Source organism: Centroberyx gerrardi, chromosome 5 (genome assembly GCF_048128805.1).
Source record: "Centroberyx gerrardi isolate f3 chromosome 5, fCenGer3.hap1.cur.20231027, whole genome shotgun sequence".
Lineage (NCBI taxonomy): Eukaryota > Metazoa > Chordata > Actinopteri > Beryciformes > Berycidae > Centroberyx > Centroberyx gerrardi.
In genome coordinates this window covers 17,331,259-17,349,417 of record NC_136001.1, presented here as the reverse complement: position 1 = coordinate 17,349,417, position 18,159 = coordinate 17,331,259, and the positions used below count along the sequence as shown (strand labels likewise).

Sequence of the window (18,159 nt, the reverse complement as noted above, 5' to 3'; positions counted from 1 at the left end):
ACCTCCTACTAGTCCTCCAACACCACTTCCAGCACCAGGTGGTCTCCCATCCAAGGACTAACCACAGCCAAACCTGCTTAGCTTTCCAGACAAGCTAGCGATGTGATGCAGGAGCTATGGTGCTGGCGTACTTTAAAAACTGTGCCTAGTTTTTAAACTTTTCACAAAAAGCCATTGGACTGCCTTGGATTTCTTTTTTCTTAAAAAGGTGTTTTCAAAATGGTAACGAAAATGGTCAAACAAAGAGGGGATTAATGATACAGTGTTTAATACTTGCTAAATTACCCACAATTTACTTAGTAATTTTCATACTACTGTTACTTTGTGGATACGTATTTTGATGTTATCTTGTTGTTTTGCATTCTCATGTATTTCAGCACTACGTAGTTATGTGCTACCGTTCAAATCACATGGATTAAGAGTGTCACACATACAGTTTACAGTGTAAGAATCAGAAAATACATGATGTAGTAAAAAATGTTATTGTAAGATCTCAAAGGAGTGACAGACCCAAAAAAAATGCTTATTTCATAAAGAAACTACACCCTAAAAAACAAATATCTCATCAAGTTGTTGTAAACTATTGGCTGAGTTGTAGCCCAGGAAAATAAACCAAGTCTCATTTCAGGTTTTAAGAAAATACAGTTTCTAAAGATTGACACTGATGTTTCTATTTGTACACTGATAGGAGCCAAAACCCTGCAAGCGTCTGCAGGAGTGTAAGGTCGAGTTCTGTGTGTTTCTGTGTCGATCTGTAGGCTTGCATGCACTGCAGCTCTTTGCCTGGCTATGTTGGTGTGTCTGCACAAGCATATGTGTGTATGTGTGTGTGTGTGTGTGTGTGTGTGTGTAAGTGTGTGTCATTGTTGAGGGAGTGGAGAATCGCTTTGTTGGAGATCTTCTGTCCTTTGTGTTACTGAGGTAGAATGAGAGAGAAGAGGGTAACTGAGGTCTAAATGAGGTCTTTGTGTCAAGGCATACCGTTAATGTCAAATACAGATCAGAAATCCACAATAAACATAGCACAATAATCATACTGAGTAGACTGACAACATGTTCCTGAATAGTTTTGTACCTGAGGTTTCAACATGGTGTAAAAGCAATGTAACAGTAAAATCCTGAGTGTGGTAAGATGACACGTCAGCACTGTTGTTGACGATATATGAAGAGTTTAGTTCCAAAACGAGATATCCATTTTAACATTTGGACACCTACGTTTTCAAAACAATTGGTGGTTGGAACAAGAAAAAAAATATTGTAATGGAATATCATTGAGGTTATCAGCTATCTTAATCCTCTTGCTTACATTGACATCTAATATAATCATGCATTTTTGAAATATTGAGCAATGAACATCAGGTAGCATATCTTTCCCCAAAATGGATATAGCGTTTTGGAATCAAACCTTTCATATCTACTTTCATGATAATGACTTCAGCACACATTGTAAATATTGTAACATTGCTAAAAATGTCACCATCTTGCTCCCATTTGATATGAGGGATCACAACTCTTGATTTAGTAATGTGGTTCAAAGTATCGGTTCAGTTTGGTTCCTTTTTCCTCAATCCCCTTTCTTTTTAGCCCACGACCCCAACCCCTCTCCACACAAACACCACACACACACACATACACACACAGACAGACCACACACACACACACACACATACACACACGCACACAGACTCAGGAGTTCAGTAAAGCACACATCCTGAAGAGCCCTATCCATAGACCAAATTCTTCAATGTTCAAACAACAGAACCATGCCCATCATTCACCAAACAGAACCAACAAACCCGGGGTACAGTATCCCATGAAGAAACCACTGTCTGCAATGATTTTTTTTTTTTTTTCCGTGTTCCTGAATCCCCGTAACAGACTGGGGTCAGGTTGTGCCCCTCTTTGTTTGAGGCCAAACCTTGAGGTAGGTAGAGAGGCACCCTATCTACTCCCCTTCCTCCTGCGCTGGAACCTGAGATGACGAGGCCTCGGACTGCGACGGACCCTCCTCAGCCTCTTCTGAAGGGCCCTGCAACAGGGAGGGACAAAAACCACCGTCACTTTGTCCGTGTCCGTCTCTCTCTCTCTGTCTCTGTGCGTGTGCTGGCTTCTTGTGAATCGTTAACATGTACAGTGCGATGAATCACGCGATATACGAGAATGAGTGTGAAAATTTCTGTGAGTGATTGTGTGCATGCGGGGAAATAGGTCCAGCTGTCAGACCTAGAAAATGTGAGGAAGACGACGGTTATGTCAGGAAACCAAGAAGACAGAGGAAGAGAACAGTTAGATCAGGTTTCCCCTCTCTACATTGACTCATTCTTCCCCTTCGCGTGCATGCGTCTGAGAAAGGGAGTCTGCCTAACGGTTTCAGTTCTTGAAGCATCTTAACCTCTTTGAAACAGTGTTCAGCAGAGAGGACGCGATAAGGCAGGCGGGGGGCATCAAGAGAACTGGCCTCTTTTGGTGAAAACGGTTGTGCAATCTGTCCGTTTGTCAAATGAACAAGTCGGCAAAAGGAACAAAAGTTTCTCACAAACACTTGTATTCACCCTCCTGAGTAACAGTACCAAAACTGGATGCAAGAAAGGATATTTAGAGGTGTGTGTTTGGGGATTCCAGCACCACCGTTTCTGCATTTCCACGTAATCATCATATCCTAATGAAGTCAGTTTACGTGAAGCACAAGCAAAGTATAGTCTTGAAAAGTATATATAATTTCCTGCTTTGTCATTAGAAGGCAATGTGCAAAAACAACTGTACTTCAGCACTGTGATCTTGGCCTTTTCTCATAGAAAAAGCAAATAGCAACCACTTTTCTGATGTGCCTTAATACAAAATCAGCATTATTAAATTGATCATACATACTGCTGAAAACATTAGAAAATGTATAGATATAAATGAGGATCAAATGCTATGTGTGAATGGTAACACTGTCAGACTCTGCCTTACTTTTAATTAGAATACCTATCGATAATTCATATCTATATTTGAGCATGTCTTGACTAAAAATGAAAAAGACCTTTCTTGGGAATACAATAATGTAGCACACGCATGGCAGTATTGTCATACAAAGTTTTTTCCCCTCACCTGCTGCTCTTCAGTTGCCTCTTGAACTACTTTCTGGGGCTGTGGAGAGAGGTGCAACTGGATTAACGGGACATGAAGGAAAAGCTGAAAAGCCGTTGTGCAGCTCTGGCATACAGAACCATCTTGGAGGCTTTGGACATAAATTTACAATAAACTCCATGATGTGTTTAAGTGTCAATGATTGCCCCATACCCATTTCCTCGGTCGCCCACGTGGTCGTCTCTCCCCAACTGGCTCTACTTTCTGAGGCAGAACAGACGGACGGTTAAAATGGAGGTTTGAGATTTTGAGAACCCTATCTATCATACTGATCAGTAACCAAGACTCAGGGCATCCAAGAAGTTTTCATATGAGTGTTTTAGTTTTCGAGAAGTTGGCAGCAGCTTTTTTTTTTTTTTCTTTTTTTTTTTTTCTTACTAATGCTTCTGCAAGTCAATGGGGAACAAAAACATTTCTCTCAGGAGCCACAGAACTTTTGTTTTGTGGCTCCTATTCTCATTATAGTAAAAGAGGCATTTGGGAAGACTTTCATTTGATTTTTACAAGCAATGTTTAGCATTGTCTCCAAATACAAAACTACAAGAATGGTCTCTCTGAGTCCTGATTAGTGATCAGTAGGGAGGGAAAGTGAAAACTTTTTCTGGTCTCCAAGTAGAATCAGTCCATCCCCTAAAAAGTTAACATATATCTGCATAGCTGGAAATTCAATAAAACACTGATAAAACACTGCATCGGTTTTTACAATGTGACCCTCTGAACATAAACAAGCAACTCTGTCAGCTATAGTTAAATAAATATAAACAACCAAATACAAAGATTTATGTCACTTTTTGTTTTTATGTCACACTGCTCCGAGAGGGAACTGTGAATATTTTTAAATTTCCCAAAATTGAAAAGGGCAACAACAATTTACTATAGGGTCATTGGCATTTCTATTTGCAGGTTCCAATCTGAAATACTATGCTTCTGCAAAGTTACCCAACATTAGCTGGATCTCTGAAAATAGTTCAAAGTATTTAATGTGACAGAAAGCAGTGTTTCTGTTTCCTAGATAAAGGCAAAACCTCAAGACGTCTTGTTGTGTCTTTAAACTCTCCCCACAATATAAAATAAATAAATCAGTGTGTGGAAAGGCAGACAGATTTACTATGTTATATATCTGCTACATGCACAGGCCGCTCCTGCCAATCTTCCTATTTAAATGGAATGCTGCCAGCAGGGGCAGCATGACAGCGTTTCCTCCCAATACAACAGGCTTCTTAAAACCCTGAAACCTGAACTTTTAGTGAGGATTTAGCAAAAATACAATAGGCATCTTTATTCCTGTGTATACTAATAAATTCCACTACAATTACGTAAACAGAAATGTTGTTGATAGCAATGTAAATTAGTGAATTTATGTTTGCATAACTGTAAATTTTCCTAGCTGTTGTGAAAATATACATATAACAGGCTTTTCTTTACTAGGGAAAATATCCCCACCCCCTCATTTATCTGAATTCACAACAAAATGTTTGCACTATAGTGCAGTAACAGGGATTGCTGTTATAACTCTAAGATTAAAAGTTAAAATGTGAGCAGTGTTTTGGATACTCTGATCAGTCTAGTATGTTTAACCTTCAGTGCGGCGCTGGGGCCCTTGTTCTTGCTGCCTTTGGGTCGTCCTCTGGGTCGCTTTGGAGTCGGGGGTCCAACGGGTTCCTGGAGAGAGCAGATTACTGACCATTAAAAAAAAAAAAAGTCTGTTTGCATGAGTTGTTCTCTATAGCCAGGAAACAGAGTCAGATCGTAACTGTATTGAATGGACTTCTTGCTGATGAACAATTTGTGTTTTTCAGGATGACTACTGTGATTAAAGATCAAGGAGGAGGCTCGATCTGGCCTTAAATCTTTAGCAGAGTTGAGTCCCACCTGCTGCTGTTTGCGAGGCCGACCCCTGCCCCTGCGCTGAGGCTCGGGAGGAGACTGGGCAGTGCCTGGCTGGGGAGACGGCTCTTTGGTCCCTCTGTTACTCATCCTGTGTCTGTCCACCAGCTTCAGAGAGTGTGAGCATCGAAGCCTGAGGGAGAGGCCTCAAGGGCTTAAGCAGGAGAAGACCTGAGTGTCAGGGGCTGAAGGAAGGTGAACAAAAGTTACTTCTTCTGAATTTGTAAAATCTGAATGGCATATTGCATTATAAATAACATGCATTTATGTGTAGCAAAATAAATGTATATGTTAATGTTAAAATAATCTTAAAAGAATGATATGTTTCAACAGGCTGTTCAGCTAAATTTCCATACCAATTCAATCTGTTTTCTTTCTGCACAAACAATTACCAAAAACAAATTACCACAACTACTTTCAATCCATGCTCAGTGTATCATTAAAAGGATAAATCAAAATCACACAGGATCCTTTTTGCAGTGGGAGCGTGAGACCTGCTTATATATATTTAAGCCTTGGCACCAGTCATTGCAGGTTCATCCGAACACAGACAGGGGTTTGGCAAATGCAGGGAAACATGAGAATGGTCTGCAGTGACTAAAAGTAGCACAGATATTCACAACTCAATATACCATCCAAAATGTGGATCTAGGCTGCCCATCCTCTATCCGGTCTCTACGGGTTACTACTGGTTATTTCTCAATGGGTGTTTAAGCAGGCTAATGTAGGCTATAGCTGTGCTGATGCTGCTACAACCTTTATTTGGCAAATGCTGTGGATCTTGTGTAATTACAGTAGGTACAGTAGAAAAATCACTAGAATATTCCTACAGACTTACACTGTGTCTGTGGTGCTCAATAGTGAGTTATAGTGACCTTATCATAATTAATAGTGTAATATAATAGTGTAATACTACTGTAATCTTCCTATAGTGACTTAGTGTGTTGCTGTGATATTTGTAGTATTCTCATAAAATGTATGATACGATAAATATATGTATTTTTCGTAAAAGTTTAAGTAAAAAAAAAATCTGCTGTAAATTGGGTGTTATGATACCTTAACATTCAACTTCGAGATCACAAAAAGGAATGTGCCAAACACTAATTGCCAACACAGCCTATCAAAACGCCCGCACCGAAGCAGGAAGTAAGAGTAATTTGGGAAATGTATGCACCCTCGTCGTAACGATATAAAGCCAAACGAGACGCATGCCAGTGTTGCTTATAAACTCGTTTCGGCGTCAAGACAAGCGCCCTACACTTTTGCAGCAGCAGCAGACCATCGGCTGAACTAGGCCTATGTGTTTGGCGATGAAGTATGGGACTGAATGTACTTTTTGCATATGGGCGGCAATTACATCCATAAAAACAGTCTTTAACAGCATTTAAATGTGTGCGTAGCGCTCAAACATACACTCTGAAAGCAAGCCTTACGTTTCCACTATAATGAGTAAGCGCAGATACTGCACTTAAGTTAACTGGCACATGTTAACGCCGAAACAAGAGTCGAGGCCATCAGTGTTAAAGTGTAAAGTCGGGGCTCAACACATCTCCTGCAGAAGCAGCTATACTTCCATCACCACTTGCGCAATTGATTTCATAAATGAGCTATGCGGTGATAACAGGTCCACCAAACTGGATGTTCACACCGACAGCAAGAGCAAAAGTTTGTAAAGAAGGCAAAAGGCAAGTAATACAGGTGCAAAACCTCTTACTTCAGTTGGCCCACACAGCCTATAGACAGTCATTAGCTCTGAACAGTACTGTTCACAGTAAATGGAAGCAATGCCAAAAAAATAGAAGCAACACAATGACAGCAGAAACACTCTAACTTACCTTGCTTCGGCAAGATGTGTTCTCGTTTGCTGTTACCTGGAAGTTCAGACAGTCAGCCTACTTTGTGCTCCTACAACAACTATGAAAGTCTTAGTATCGCTCGTCTTATTGGTTGGAATGAAAGGGTAATATCCCTCTCTCCTCCTTTAATCGGAAATGTGTGTGATCCCCAGACGTCCAGTCACGAATACCCCAGTTGAAGTATAATGGGGGTTGTAGCTGAGCAGTATGCATTGCATACTTTCTCTATTAAAGCATGTTTCAAGAAAGAACGGGGTAGGAGGGTTGAAACAGTGGACCCCGCCCCTAAAGCTCACTGGACCACCCACTTGAGAGAGATGGGCATCATACAGGGTAGAGCCTAGTTCAGTGGTTCCCAAAGTGGGGTCTGGGGTCTTTGAGAGGGTCCTCACCAAAACGAGGAAGAGGTTGAGTTTGTCTCTCTAGAAGTTAGAGTGAGATCAGACTGTTTTAACTGTTTCGATAAGAGGTTTCACTCCCCTTGCTGTTGTTCTCTCCCCACCTACAGTGTAGACAGTTCTATATTTCTGTTAGTCATAACTAACAACAACAATTTCCTTAGATGTTGTTCCTCAGAACAAAATCTAATCAGTCAGTAGTCTGATACACATCTGTTTGGGGGTCTTTAATATGAAAAACTGGCTCTGACCTGGTTCACTGAATGATGCACTGCACTGCTGCACATTAGAAATGAACAATAGCCAAAGAAAAGACCTATATTTATATGACTAAAAAGACATAATGGAGTTGATATGAATAACAGATGCCCAAACTATTGCTCAAAGTATTAAAAACATGGTCCTTAAAGATATGTCCTCTCTTAAAGTTATATTTCCCTTATGGATAACATTTGTAGTTTTTGGCTTGCGTATCTCTGTAGGTTCATGCTGTCTTGGCTGCCTGTAGTGATATCATGTGATATCACAGTGATATGTTTTTGTTTTAAAAAAAAATATACTTCTAAAACATATACAAACTAAAGCAGGGCGACCAAGATAATGTGTTTTTTTCTGTTCTCTGTTGTTCTGAAGAGGTAATTTTGCAAGTTGCACTAACTGATAAATATAGATGGAAATGTTTGAACAAAGGTGAAAACACATTCCAGGGACAGCTAATGCTGCACTGCTCATGGAGTCATGTCAGGTGAGCGAGCTGGCAAAAGACCAAAATATTGTGTTTTAAATTACAAATATGAAGTATGGGGATAGATTTACATGGATTATAGTGTCAAACTGAGGCTCCAAGATTTAATGTAGTTCACAAGTCGGCACACTGACTATCCTGTGAAACCAGAACATTGCAGATTGAAAAATCATGAACACAGTGTCCAAATAGTTTGTTCAAAGAAACTACATTTTGTCCTCATTTACCCTACATATTACTTCTTAGGCATAACCATTACCATAGCAAATAAAAAAAACACGAAAACATTACCATAACAAATCAAACAATACAGACCCATTACCATAACAAATAGAAAAATACAAAACCATTACCGTAACAAATAAAATGAAATTACAAAGAACTGATGAATATATTTTTGTAGCAGAATCACTCATTTATTAAACATTTTAGTCAAGTTTCCCAGAACTTTTTGGCGACAGTTAGTAAGAACTGACAGTCATACATGTATTTGATTAGTCATCTACTATAAATATTACTAAATGAAAGTGAGCAGAATGACGTTTAAATCATAACTGCCAACCTGCCATTGCCAAAAGCTGGTAGTAGAATGATTGGCCATTATTAGATGTGGGAATATGTGCTGCACTTTGTCTCTTTTTGTGCCTATTTATTTGCACATTATAAGTAAAAAAAAAAAAAGTATCAGTATCTTTTAATTTTCTAGGCAAAAGAACGTTTCTGAAAGGGTCGGTGTGCAAGTTACTGAGCGAGACAGAAAGGGGGATAAGAGAGGGGGAGAGGGATAGAATGAGAAAAAAAGTGTCCGTGTGTGAGAGAGAGAGTGAGTGAGAGAGAGAGAGAGAGAGAGAGAGAGACAGACAGACAGAGAGTGAGAGATAGACAGAGAGAGAGAGAGTGAGTGAGAGTGAGAGAGAGAGAGAGAGAGAAAGAGAGTGAGAGAGACAAAGAGAGAGAGAGGGACAGAGAGAGAGAGAGAGAGAGAGAGCGAGAGAGAGAGAGAGAGGAGGACAGACAGAGTTCAGTGGCCTTCTGCAGGCTGGTGTGTCTGAGATTCTGTTGGACTCTGATCTTGAGGTTTATTTAAGCTGAATTCCGTGGGCTCATCAGGACCGGGTTACAAAAATCCTCCTATAGAACTAGAAAGAATGTGCAGCGCATACAGTTCTGCATAAGGCACAAAGGCATGTCTTTAGAGGTGGGGGCAGGCATCAAAAGACAGGCAGAGGAGGGATTTCTTTAGAGGCTGGGGGCAAAGAAGGTATTTTGGAGCTCCATTCAATGCCAGGGAGAGGGGAGGTGTACAGTTTTGTGGTAAAGGGTGAGAGGATATTTCCAGGGGACGTTAGAAACTTAAAAAGTTTGGCATAAACCCTCACGCCACCCCCCACCGTACGAGTGTTTTTGTAAGTTAATTAGCTCCAGTCATTATACTTCTCTGGACTAGCTACAATTAGTCTTTATTCTAGCATGTTTCATCATGTGCTGTAAGCAAATAAATAGAATGAATTAAGACTTAACAGTGTGTACTATTGCCACTATCTGCTTTGCTCTTTTTCTTTGTCTTGCACCTCTTTATTATACATGAATATTCATGGGGAACGTGAATATTTTTCACTTATTCTATTTGTATGCTGTCGGATTTATGCTTGCACTCCTTATTACTGGCTGCTTGGAACTGGCAATTCAGGAATTTAATTTGCTCTATTGATGCACTTATTGTTATTTAGTTGAGAGAGCATCAGCTAAATGTAAATGTAAATACAGATTCATTTAAAGCAAAAATAACTAATCACTCTACTGTCCCTGTACCTTTCACCAGGCACTACATAGTACAACATAACAAGACTGTCTACTTGTAATATTTTATACGTACATCTTTGTGCGTTATAATAATGTTATAGATAATATAATAAAACATACTGATTCATTTTTTATATTTATTGTAAGAGGAAAATTTGTGAATTTGTGAAAAAAAATAACAGGTCAAGTGAATAGCTGGTCATGAGGCTGTGAAAGCGGATTTGGTGGGCATATCAGTCCCTGATGGATGGTAATATCTGTCGCTAAGCCATCTCCATGACCTTCTTGATCCAGTCCACATAGACGGAGACGCGGATGAAGATGTTGGGTTGCCCTGGGTGTCCGCAGCGCCTCATGGGGATGATCACGCCCTCAAGCACCCAGCAGTCGCTGTTCTGACAAGCCAGAGGTCCGCCGTAGTCCCGCTGCAGGACACACAGGAGCAGACTTTGGAGTCACAGCTCATTGTTTGTCTCTATTATGACTGCTGAGGTTGGAAACATCTAGTCCCATCTAGTCCTGCCCACTCTCATTATTCATTATTTTAATATGTTTCAAATGATTAATGTGGATGTTTTATTTATAGGAATATATAAATAGTTGTATCCTCTGTGCTTGGAATGACTTGATGTATTAATTCTCAGTACTTTGCTGTATCATTCTTTGTCTTCATTGCAAGAAGGTTTTTCCTGTATACTATACAGTGATTGTCAATGAATATGGTCAGTGAATACAGAAAATTAGCCATGGGAAAACTGGAGACAAATGTTTTACTCTAAATGAACAATAAAGCTTTGACACTTTTGACTGTTCCCGCCCTTTAAACGAATTCTCTGGTAGGCTACAACCTCTCCCACAGACACCTACCTCGCAGGCGCCCACCCCGCCCTGGAAAGAGCTTGTGCACATCTCGTTCTCTCGAACACGACCCCGAAAGTATTTGTTGCATTCCTTGTTACTAAGAACCGGTATCTGGGCCACGTTGAGGACAGACTCGTCGCCGGTACCTTGAAAACAGTGAGATGGGATGAGGAAGAGAGAGGGGATGAGTTAGCAGCTGATCTGTTTAGGAGGGGCACGGAAAGATGGAGGAAAGAAGAGGAAGGTGGACAGATGCTGAATAATTCTGGAAATAGCAACACCAGCTGTTGCTTAACAATCTGAACACCTTTCTCGTTTAGATGCAACATTAATGAAACTGATACTTCAAGGGCAGAGACTTGTTCTAAGGAAGCTGTCTATTAATATTACAATATAGCCAACTAGCAGTCGCATGAAGGGCAGCATGTAGCATGATACTTGCCTTTAGTCTCGCCCCATCCAGCGATCTCACAAGTCGTTCCCTCTGTTACAATGTAACGCTCAGGAGGAAGGCAGATCTGAGAAACACGCTCATTAAATTGGGCAGGGCTAGGGAAAAAGAGGAGAGAGCCATAGGAAAATTAACTACGGTATTGGTATGTCTGAGTGTGTGTGTGTTTGTGTGTGTGTGCGTGTGTGTGCGTGCTGCAGGATGCAAGTACACTTGACAGTACACACGATTCCAGTTGTAGCATGACCAGCTGAGACTCTGAGGGTCCACAGACGATCTTGGTGAGAGCGATGGTTTGCACATCAGGCTCTCCTTCCTTGGGATCACGGAACAATGTTCCCATCCTGGCTGAGTATCCTGGGAGATCCACGTAGCTGTACACACACACACACGCAGGCAAAAAAACACATGTATGTTCAAAGTACGACACTTTGTATTTCATGTCTTATCTTATCAAAAACACCCTAGTTTGTGATGTGCCGTCTTCTAAATGAATGAAGTTTACCAGGAGGAGAAACACTGCTTGGTGCTGATCACCCATTTGGGGTTAACCAGGGATCCTCCACAGAAATGGTTTCCTTTCCTGCACACAAGGATTCAGAGGTTATGCAGAGCAGCGTCTCTTTTGCCTGTTCATGCCCGGGTCAGATGCCAACCCTCCCTCCGACTGACCTGTCTCTGAGGCTCACTGTCCACGGCGAGTTCCCAGGAACCCCGTTTACAATACGCATCCTTGTGATGGGGAGACGATCATCTCTCTTCCCACACTCACTAAAGTCCGGCTGCTCTGTGTTCATAAACAGACGGACATGACGGATGCGGAAAGGTGAAATAATTCATATTAAAAAAAGATGAGGAGGTTCACAGTCGAGTCGGAATTGTTGTTTCATATGCGTTCAAGAAACTAACCTGGTGGTTCAGTCATGGGCGCCTTCTCTCCAGCTGTTCAAAAACAACAAGAAACAGATGAATTGTTAAATTGCCTGTCAACAAAGAGCAGCGTTTGGATGAATTGCTGCCACATTCTTTATGAAACTAATTTGATGAGTTTAGACAAATTTTAAGAGGAAAATAGAAGGAGAGTTCTGTACCACATTGTTTGATGGCGCAGTAGTCAAACTCAGTCTTGGGGTCGGTGGTGTAGCACCAGGGTCCGTGCTGGTCCCCATCCGGGTTACGACAGTAGTTTTCTGTCAGATTGGCATCAGGGTGCGTCCTTGGGTTTATCCTGGAAAATCACACAGTATGCATTGAAGCTGTAAAAAACGTCACAAGAGTCTTTAATACAAACCTCAGCAACACTATCAGTATCCTCAAAGACCTTTAGACAGCCGTCTTCTTGGATAAAGGCACACTCATCTGGCATCTTTGTAATTCATGAATCTCTTAAATCATACTGATCATCATACTTGGTTTGGTGAGGTGTGTTAACATTCCATTTCTGGCAGGTGATGCCCTTACGGGTTTTACGAACCATGCCTCGGTAGTTTTTCCCATTTTCATGGTAGCAATCTAAAAAAAGACATTAATATTAGAACAGTGACCTTGATGAATTATAGTAAACGAACATGGAAACTCTCATGTGACTATTCAGACGTTCTTAAGGCCATTAGACCGTAGGCTCATCTTTATCCGCTAATAAAGACAGTTGCTAAATTCAAATCTTTTGTCCAAAGCAGAGTCAACCAGCAGGGGGCAGTGTACCCTCAGCTTCAATGTCGTCTGCACAGCGTTTGATCTGTAAGCAGAGAGCAGTCCTCATCTCAGGCACAGATGTGAAGCACCAGGGAGCCTCCGATCCATCTGGGTTACGACAGTAGTTCTCCTCCAAACCCCTGGATGCAATGCAGAGCAGAGTCAGGCAGCTACATGCTGGAGCCATGTCCACTGACTCATCACTAATGCATTAAATGGCCTGCTTCACAGACATAACAGCCTAGTCCTTTTAATTTAGATATTTCAATAAATATAGCTATACTCAAAGAAAGTATTTCTTTCAAGTTCTACTGAAAATGTATTATTCAAAACCTGATAAACACTTTTGCTATAATAAATGATCACCACATTACAAATATGTTTAATATTCAACTCACATCCATATTGCTACTCAAAGGCTGTGAGAAAAGAAAGTGTGCACCCTGTTTTTAGTGTGTTGTTGTTGAACATCTATCATCTACTGTCAACTGTCAACTGTCAGCAATGAAATAACATTCTAATGACATCTTGACATTAATATTCATGTTTGAAGTAAATACTTATTTTCAAACTAATGGGCTTTGAGTGTAGCGAATCCAAAAACAATAACCCCAAAATACTTGCACTTTTGTGGAACCACATCCTGCTTCTTTCTCTTGGTCGTATACTTACTTGCATTCATATGTATTAGGATAGAAGGGATGCTCATGAGGATACTGGGCGTCCCAGCACTGACAGGGGATCCCTGATGTTGTCTCGTTCACTTTCCCCCGGTAATCCTCCCCACGGCCACGGAAACAATTGGTGGTGTAGCTGGAGCGGTGGCGTTTCTTTGGAACCACAGCTGGAGAGGAAGGGAAAGTTGAAAGGAAAATAAAAATTAGTGTAGTCACAAACTGATGGGCAATACAGGGGCATGCTAGGTGTACATCATTATAGCTCATTATAGTTAGAAAGTTAATGTTTTAGTGATACAACATATGAAGTAGAAGAAGAACAATCCTACTGGCCCCATGTGTATCAAAAATGCATGTTTTATTCAAAGACATTCATGCTTTTTGAGTGAAATTATTTTATGAATGTTATGTGATACGTTTCTTTTCATAAGGTTATTATCATAAACTAAAACTAAGACTAAGATGAAAACTAAGTTTTAAAAAGTCATAAACTGAAATAAAAATAGACTTTGAAAAAACAAAAACTGAACTAAAAATACCTTGTCTACAATAAAATAAGAATATATGTCAAATGTTTTTGTCTTTTCGTTTATCTGCAGGGTGAAAAAGGGAATTAATTTTGAGCAGAGAATTTTTGCTGTTTTTGCTGAATGGTAACTACACCACAGGACGGCGCTATCCTGTAGTTCGACTTGTTCAGCCCCATGAGCACCTCCTGCCAGTGCTGCCAAGGACATCGCTGTTTGCACAATTCATGTCGAAACTTGGGAAAAAACACAAGAATCCCCAAAATAACCCCAAACACAAGTTTGGGGTTATTTTGAGTTAAACAGTCTGAATTAAGATTGTTGTTGCAGTTGTGAACTTCTATCATCTATTCACTAGTGATGGCTGGGCCGTTGAGTCCACGCCTCCAGGCACTTCACAATGTTAAACTGGCAATATGTTAAACCCCACGGCTGCCCAGCCCAAAAATACCACCAAAAATACAAATGTTTCAACAGACAACTGTCATTGTCAACTGTCTGTGTCAACTGATGAACAGTCGTCTGTCAAAACATTGTTTTGTTTTTTTAATTCTACTCTAATATATAATCTTTGCATCGGAGTGATGAGTGTGCAGCTACTCTCTTCTCCTTGATTCACTGGCAAACATCAGCACAACTTCTTCCACCTTTTACTGTTAAATCAAAGGGAATCATAGGGGCAATCGTGAGTTGGGGATATTTTATTTAATTACACTGATCTAATAAGACTCCATTCTCCCACTGTGTCTTCTGTTACCATTAGCTTTGGCTAAATTCTAATGTTTGCGTGTTTGCGAGTCCACACACTCATGCTAGAGGGAAGTAATGGCAAATACAAAACAGGTGAGACACAAGCGAGAAGATCTGATCCCTGACCAGCAGAACTCCGGCTCCAGAGGTGGAAGTCTGAACAGCCACCAAAACATCTCTAGGCTCACACAGACCTATGTTATGTTATGTTATGTTATGTTATAAGGAGTAGTCCAGAATATACGGTCAGGTCCTATGAGGGGCGTCTTACAGCACTTGCTGATCTCGCAGCTCTCTCTCTCCACCTCGGGGTCTGTGGTGTAACACCAGGGGACTGGGGAGGCATCGGGATTACGGCAGTAGTTATCATCCAAACTCTTATCGGGATACCTGAAAAACACGTGGGAGTCGTTTTTTTTATGTCCACAATAATACAAGAAGGGACATAAACAATGTAGATGCTGTGAGAAAGCTTGCAGAGCCGGCCTGACACTTGACGTGATGTGATCATACTATGATTCATAGTGCTGACGGGTACAGGTAGCATCACCTTCACAAGATACGGTGACTGCCAGTAGTAACCGACACGGAACATGTCTCACATACACACACACACATATTCTCCATCTCCATTGACACTATCGCACTTTACTCTTCATCCCTTTCTCTCTCTTTCCCAGTCTTTGTCTCTCTCACTCTCTCTCACTCTCTCTGTCATGCACAAACAAACGCACGTGCACAAGTACCACACACGTGTCAGGCATTTCACATTATCCTATCAATTTGGCAACTTAGGTACAGGTAAGAAAATCTAGTACTTTTCGGGCTGGTAGATGTGTTGGTGAGGGTACTGCTGGTCCCATCGCTGACACTCTCTGCCGCTCACAGTGTGGTCAACTTGGCCCCTGTAGTCCTCTCCGTTACATGTGATACAAACCTCTGTGGACAAATCCAAAACACACAGTTCTACAGAGAGAAGTACTTTTGTGAAAGATTAACCTCTAAGCAGCACCGTAAAAGCATCAGATGTCATATTTATGTGCACTTCTTATAAAGCATGGGACTGAGTGGGATGTAGCATCTTTGAGGGATGGGACGATATATAGAAATGCAATATATCGCAATACAAAATTGTGACAATACGTATCAATACGCAGAAAAATGAATCGCAATATTACCTACATTTTATTCTGCTGTAGTAATAACAAATGAGATGGCTTGCTTATCACAATTTCACAAGCTCTCCATCCAAATTATATTATATGCACTTTGTAATGACATTTTTTAATTGTTGTTTACACCCTAACAAGCCAATGCCACTGTTAGAAAGATTTGTGGCTCAGAAGTAAACGGAATTCTGCACAGTCATACTTCAGTCAGTCAACTTTTATTTATTACATCGTGAACCCCATATCGCGTATCGAATCGTAACGTGAGATAAGCATATCGTCCCATCCCTACCGTCTTTGCAGTGGGGAATGTTGCAGCTTTCATAGCGTCGCTCCGGGTCGGTGGTGTAGCACCACGGTCCGATTCGATCCCCATCTGGATTCCTGCAGTAGTTCAACTCCAGGCCATTGGTAGCTGTGGGAGTCCACCTAGGACGAACAGAGAGGCAGAGTTTTAAAATGAGTGACAGCAGACAAAACACTAGGACTGTTGCACAGTTCTGATGTGAAGGACTTCAACTTCTAAAAGGTGATTCAGAAGAATCCTTCTCACCTGTGATCGTGAGGAAACTTTGACCACCACTGCTGGCAAGTGTGCCCGCTTTTCGTCGTGAAGACCTTGCCTCGGTAGTCTTCCCCCTTGCCCACGATGCATTGTCTTACGTAGACTTCATAATGAAAGAACAAATCAACTCCAACAGATACAGTATGTCACATTGATCTCTACACCAAACGACTACTAAAACATCGGGCCACACATCTTACCCTTCTTCTCATAAAGGTCACAGTTAACGTTCCTTTTGACTTCTGCGTTGCTGCCATCGCCCACCCAGGGCAAATGTTTGCAGGTGATGGTGGGACGCGTCTCATAGTTGAAGGCTCTGGTGTTGAGGGATATTTTCATGTCAAAAGTTGTATACAGTAACATTAACATATAATAAATTCTCTATTATCAGCTTGTATTGTGGGAGGTATAGGCTGGACACCTGCACTCCAGAGACTGCGAGCAGCGTGTGGCACAGTCCTCCAGGTTGAGGCCGGGCAGCGTCAGCACCCGAGCAGAGTTCCAGGGCGTAGGAACGAGCTCCCTGCCCTCCGAGCGCTGGAAGTCATTCAGCGGACTGCGATACCCTGTGTGAGGTCAGCAGGAGCATACACATGTGCACAGTGCTGACAGTCCCAGCTGAGGGACTGTTGCATGTGGAATGAAGAATTAAATAAAAAAGGCTGACTTTCTACACTGTGTCTATTTTGGTCCTATGTTTTTGAAGTAGAGTACAGGTTGAGCGGACACTGGCACCCACAGCAACATTTGGGCACGGGCCTGCACACATATAACCTTTGGACCAAGACACTGCAACTAGTTTGTGAGGCTATAGTCACCAGAAGACCCTTGAAAAAGCATTAAACAGCAACACAGTCACACATCTGGCTACTGAAACATACTACTACTACTACTACTATTATATACTTGTCCAATAATCCAAATTATTAATAATTACATTAGGCTATATTGTAAAAAAAAACCAACACATTTTATCAACAAATATAAAAACAACGCACTTATTGGCTGGTTGTGTTTTGGTGATTCCTTCATTTAAAGTTTGCACATTACTGTTCACTGGGATCCTATACACAACCCATGATTATATTTAAAATCATTTTTATGCATTACATAAATGAATAAGATAGTTAGTCTACTACATAGGCCTACCATTTAAACCTCCTGCCAAAATACAAAAAGAACAAAAAAAAACACAACTTCAGTGTGTCATAACACTACAAAAGATTAAATAAGCTTAAGTCATTTCAAATGAAAGACAGGGATCATAAAGCTTTCTTACCAATGACCAGTCCGCTGCAAACTGTCAGGACAATACAGGAGAGCAACAGTTTCATTGTTTCTAGTCTGTGGACGATAAGGATGAGATTGTTTATAAAACTAGATGACAGTGACCAAAGAGATCTCTGCTTTGAATTCTTGTTCCTCTGGCGTTGTGGTTTTCTTTACGAAATTAGACACATGGGTCTGAGAGCTCATAGGTCCGCTTGATAGAAAGAGAAATACAAAAAAATATTTATGCGGTAAGGTTGGAAATCCACGCGGAAACTCTGTTAAAACATAAAATATTGACTAAAACACAACCACCCACACACGAACACTGAGACCTTAATCAAACAGAGGCCCTTATCCCCAAAACACAACCAATC

General features: G+C 41.0%; 3 protein-coding genes across 4 annotated transcripts in view; 1 reads left to right on the top strand and 2 right to left on the bottom strand.

Annotated features, from left to right (window-relative positions):
- LOC139908569 (semaphorin-3F) overlaps positions 1-18,159 on the top strand; it is a 287,062-nt gene that overhangs the window by 174,729 nt on the left and 94,174 nt on the right. The gene's annotated exons all lie outside the window — the stretch shown is intronic.
- Positions 148-6,970, bottom strand: LOC139908549 (uncharacterized). Of its 2 annotated transcripts, none has more exons than XM_071895285.1 (6): positions 6,852-6,970; positions 5,002-5,201; positions 4,708-4,791; positions 3,283-3,333; positions 3,091-3,129; positions 148-2,029 (listed from the first exon to the last, which is right to left on the bottom strand). In XM_071895285.1, exons 2-6 carry the CDS (start codon positions 5,104-5,106, stop codon positions 1,946-1,948), a joined length of 363 nt encoding a protein of 120 aa, XP_071751386.1. In that variant the 5' UTR covers positions 5,107-5,201; positions 6,852-6,970; the 3' UTR covers positions 148-1,945. The 2 variants fall into 2 exon arrangements, with proteins under 2 accessions (XP_071751386.1, XP_071751387.1); XM_071895286.1 differs by having other exon boundaries at positions 5,002-5,124; positions 6,852-6,918.
- mst1 (macrophage stimulating 1) lies at positions 10,082-17,847 on the bottom strand. Its single transcript, XM_071895244.1, has 18 exons — positions 17,793-17,847; positions 16,935-17,079; positions 16,714-16,829; positions 16,502-16,616; positions 16,241-16,377; positions 15,598-15,718; positions 15,051-15,169; positions 13,498-13,669; positions 12,835-12,965; positions 12,540-12,642; positions 12,222-12,358; positions 12,040-12,072; positions 11,803-11,917; positions 11,636-11,713; positions 11,358-11,504; positions 11,122-11,228; positions 10,686-10,825; positions 10,082-10,243 (listed from the first exon to the last, which is right to left on the bottom strand). The coding sequence occupies exons 1-18, from the start codon at positions 17,845-17,847 to the stop codon at positions 10,082-10,084; spliced, it is 2,133 nt and encodes a 710-aa protein (XP_071751345.1).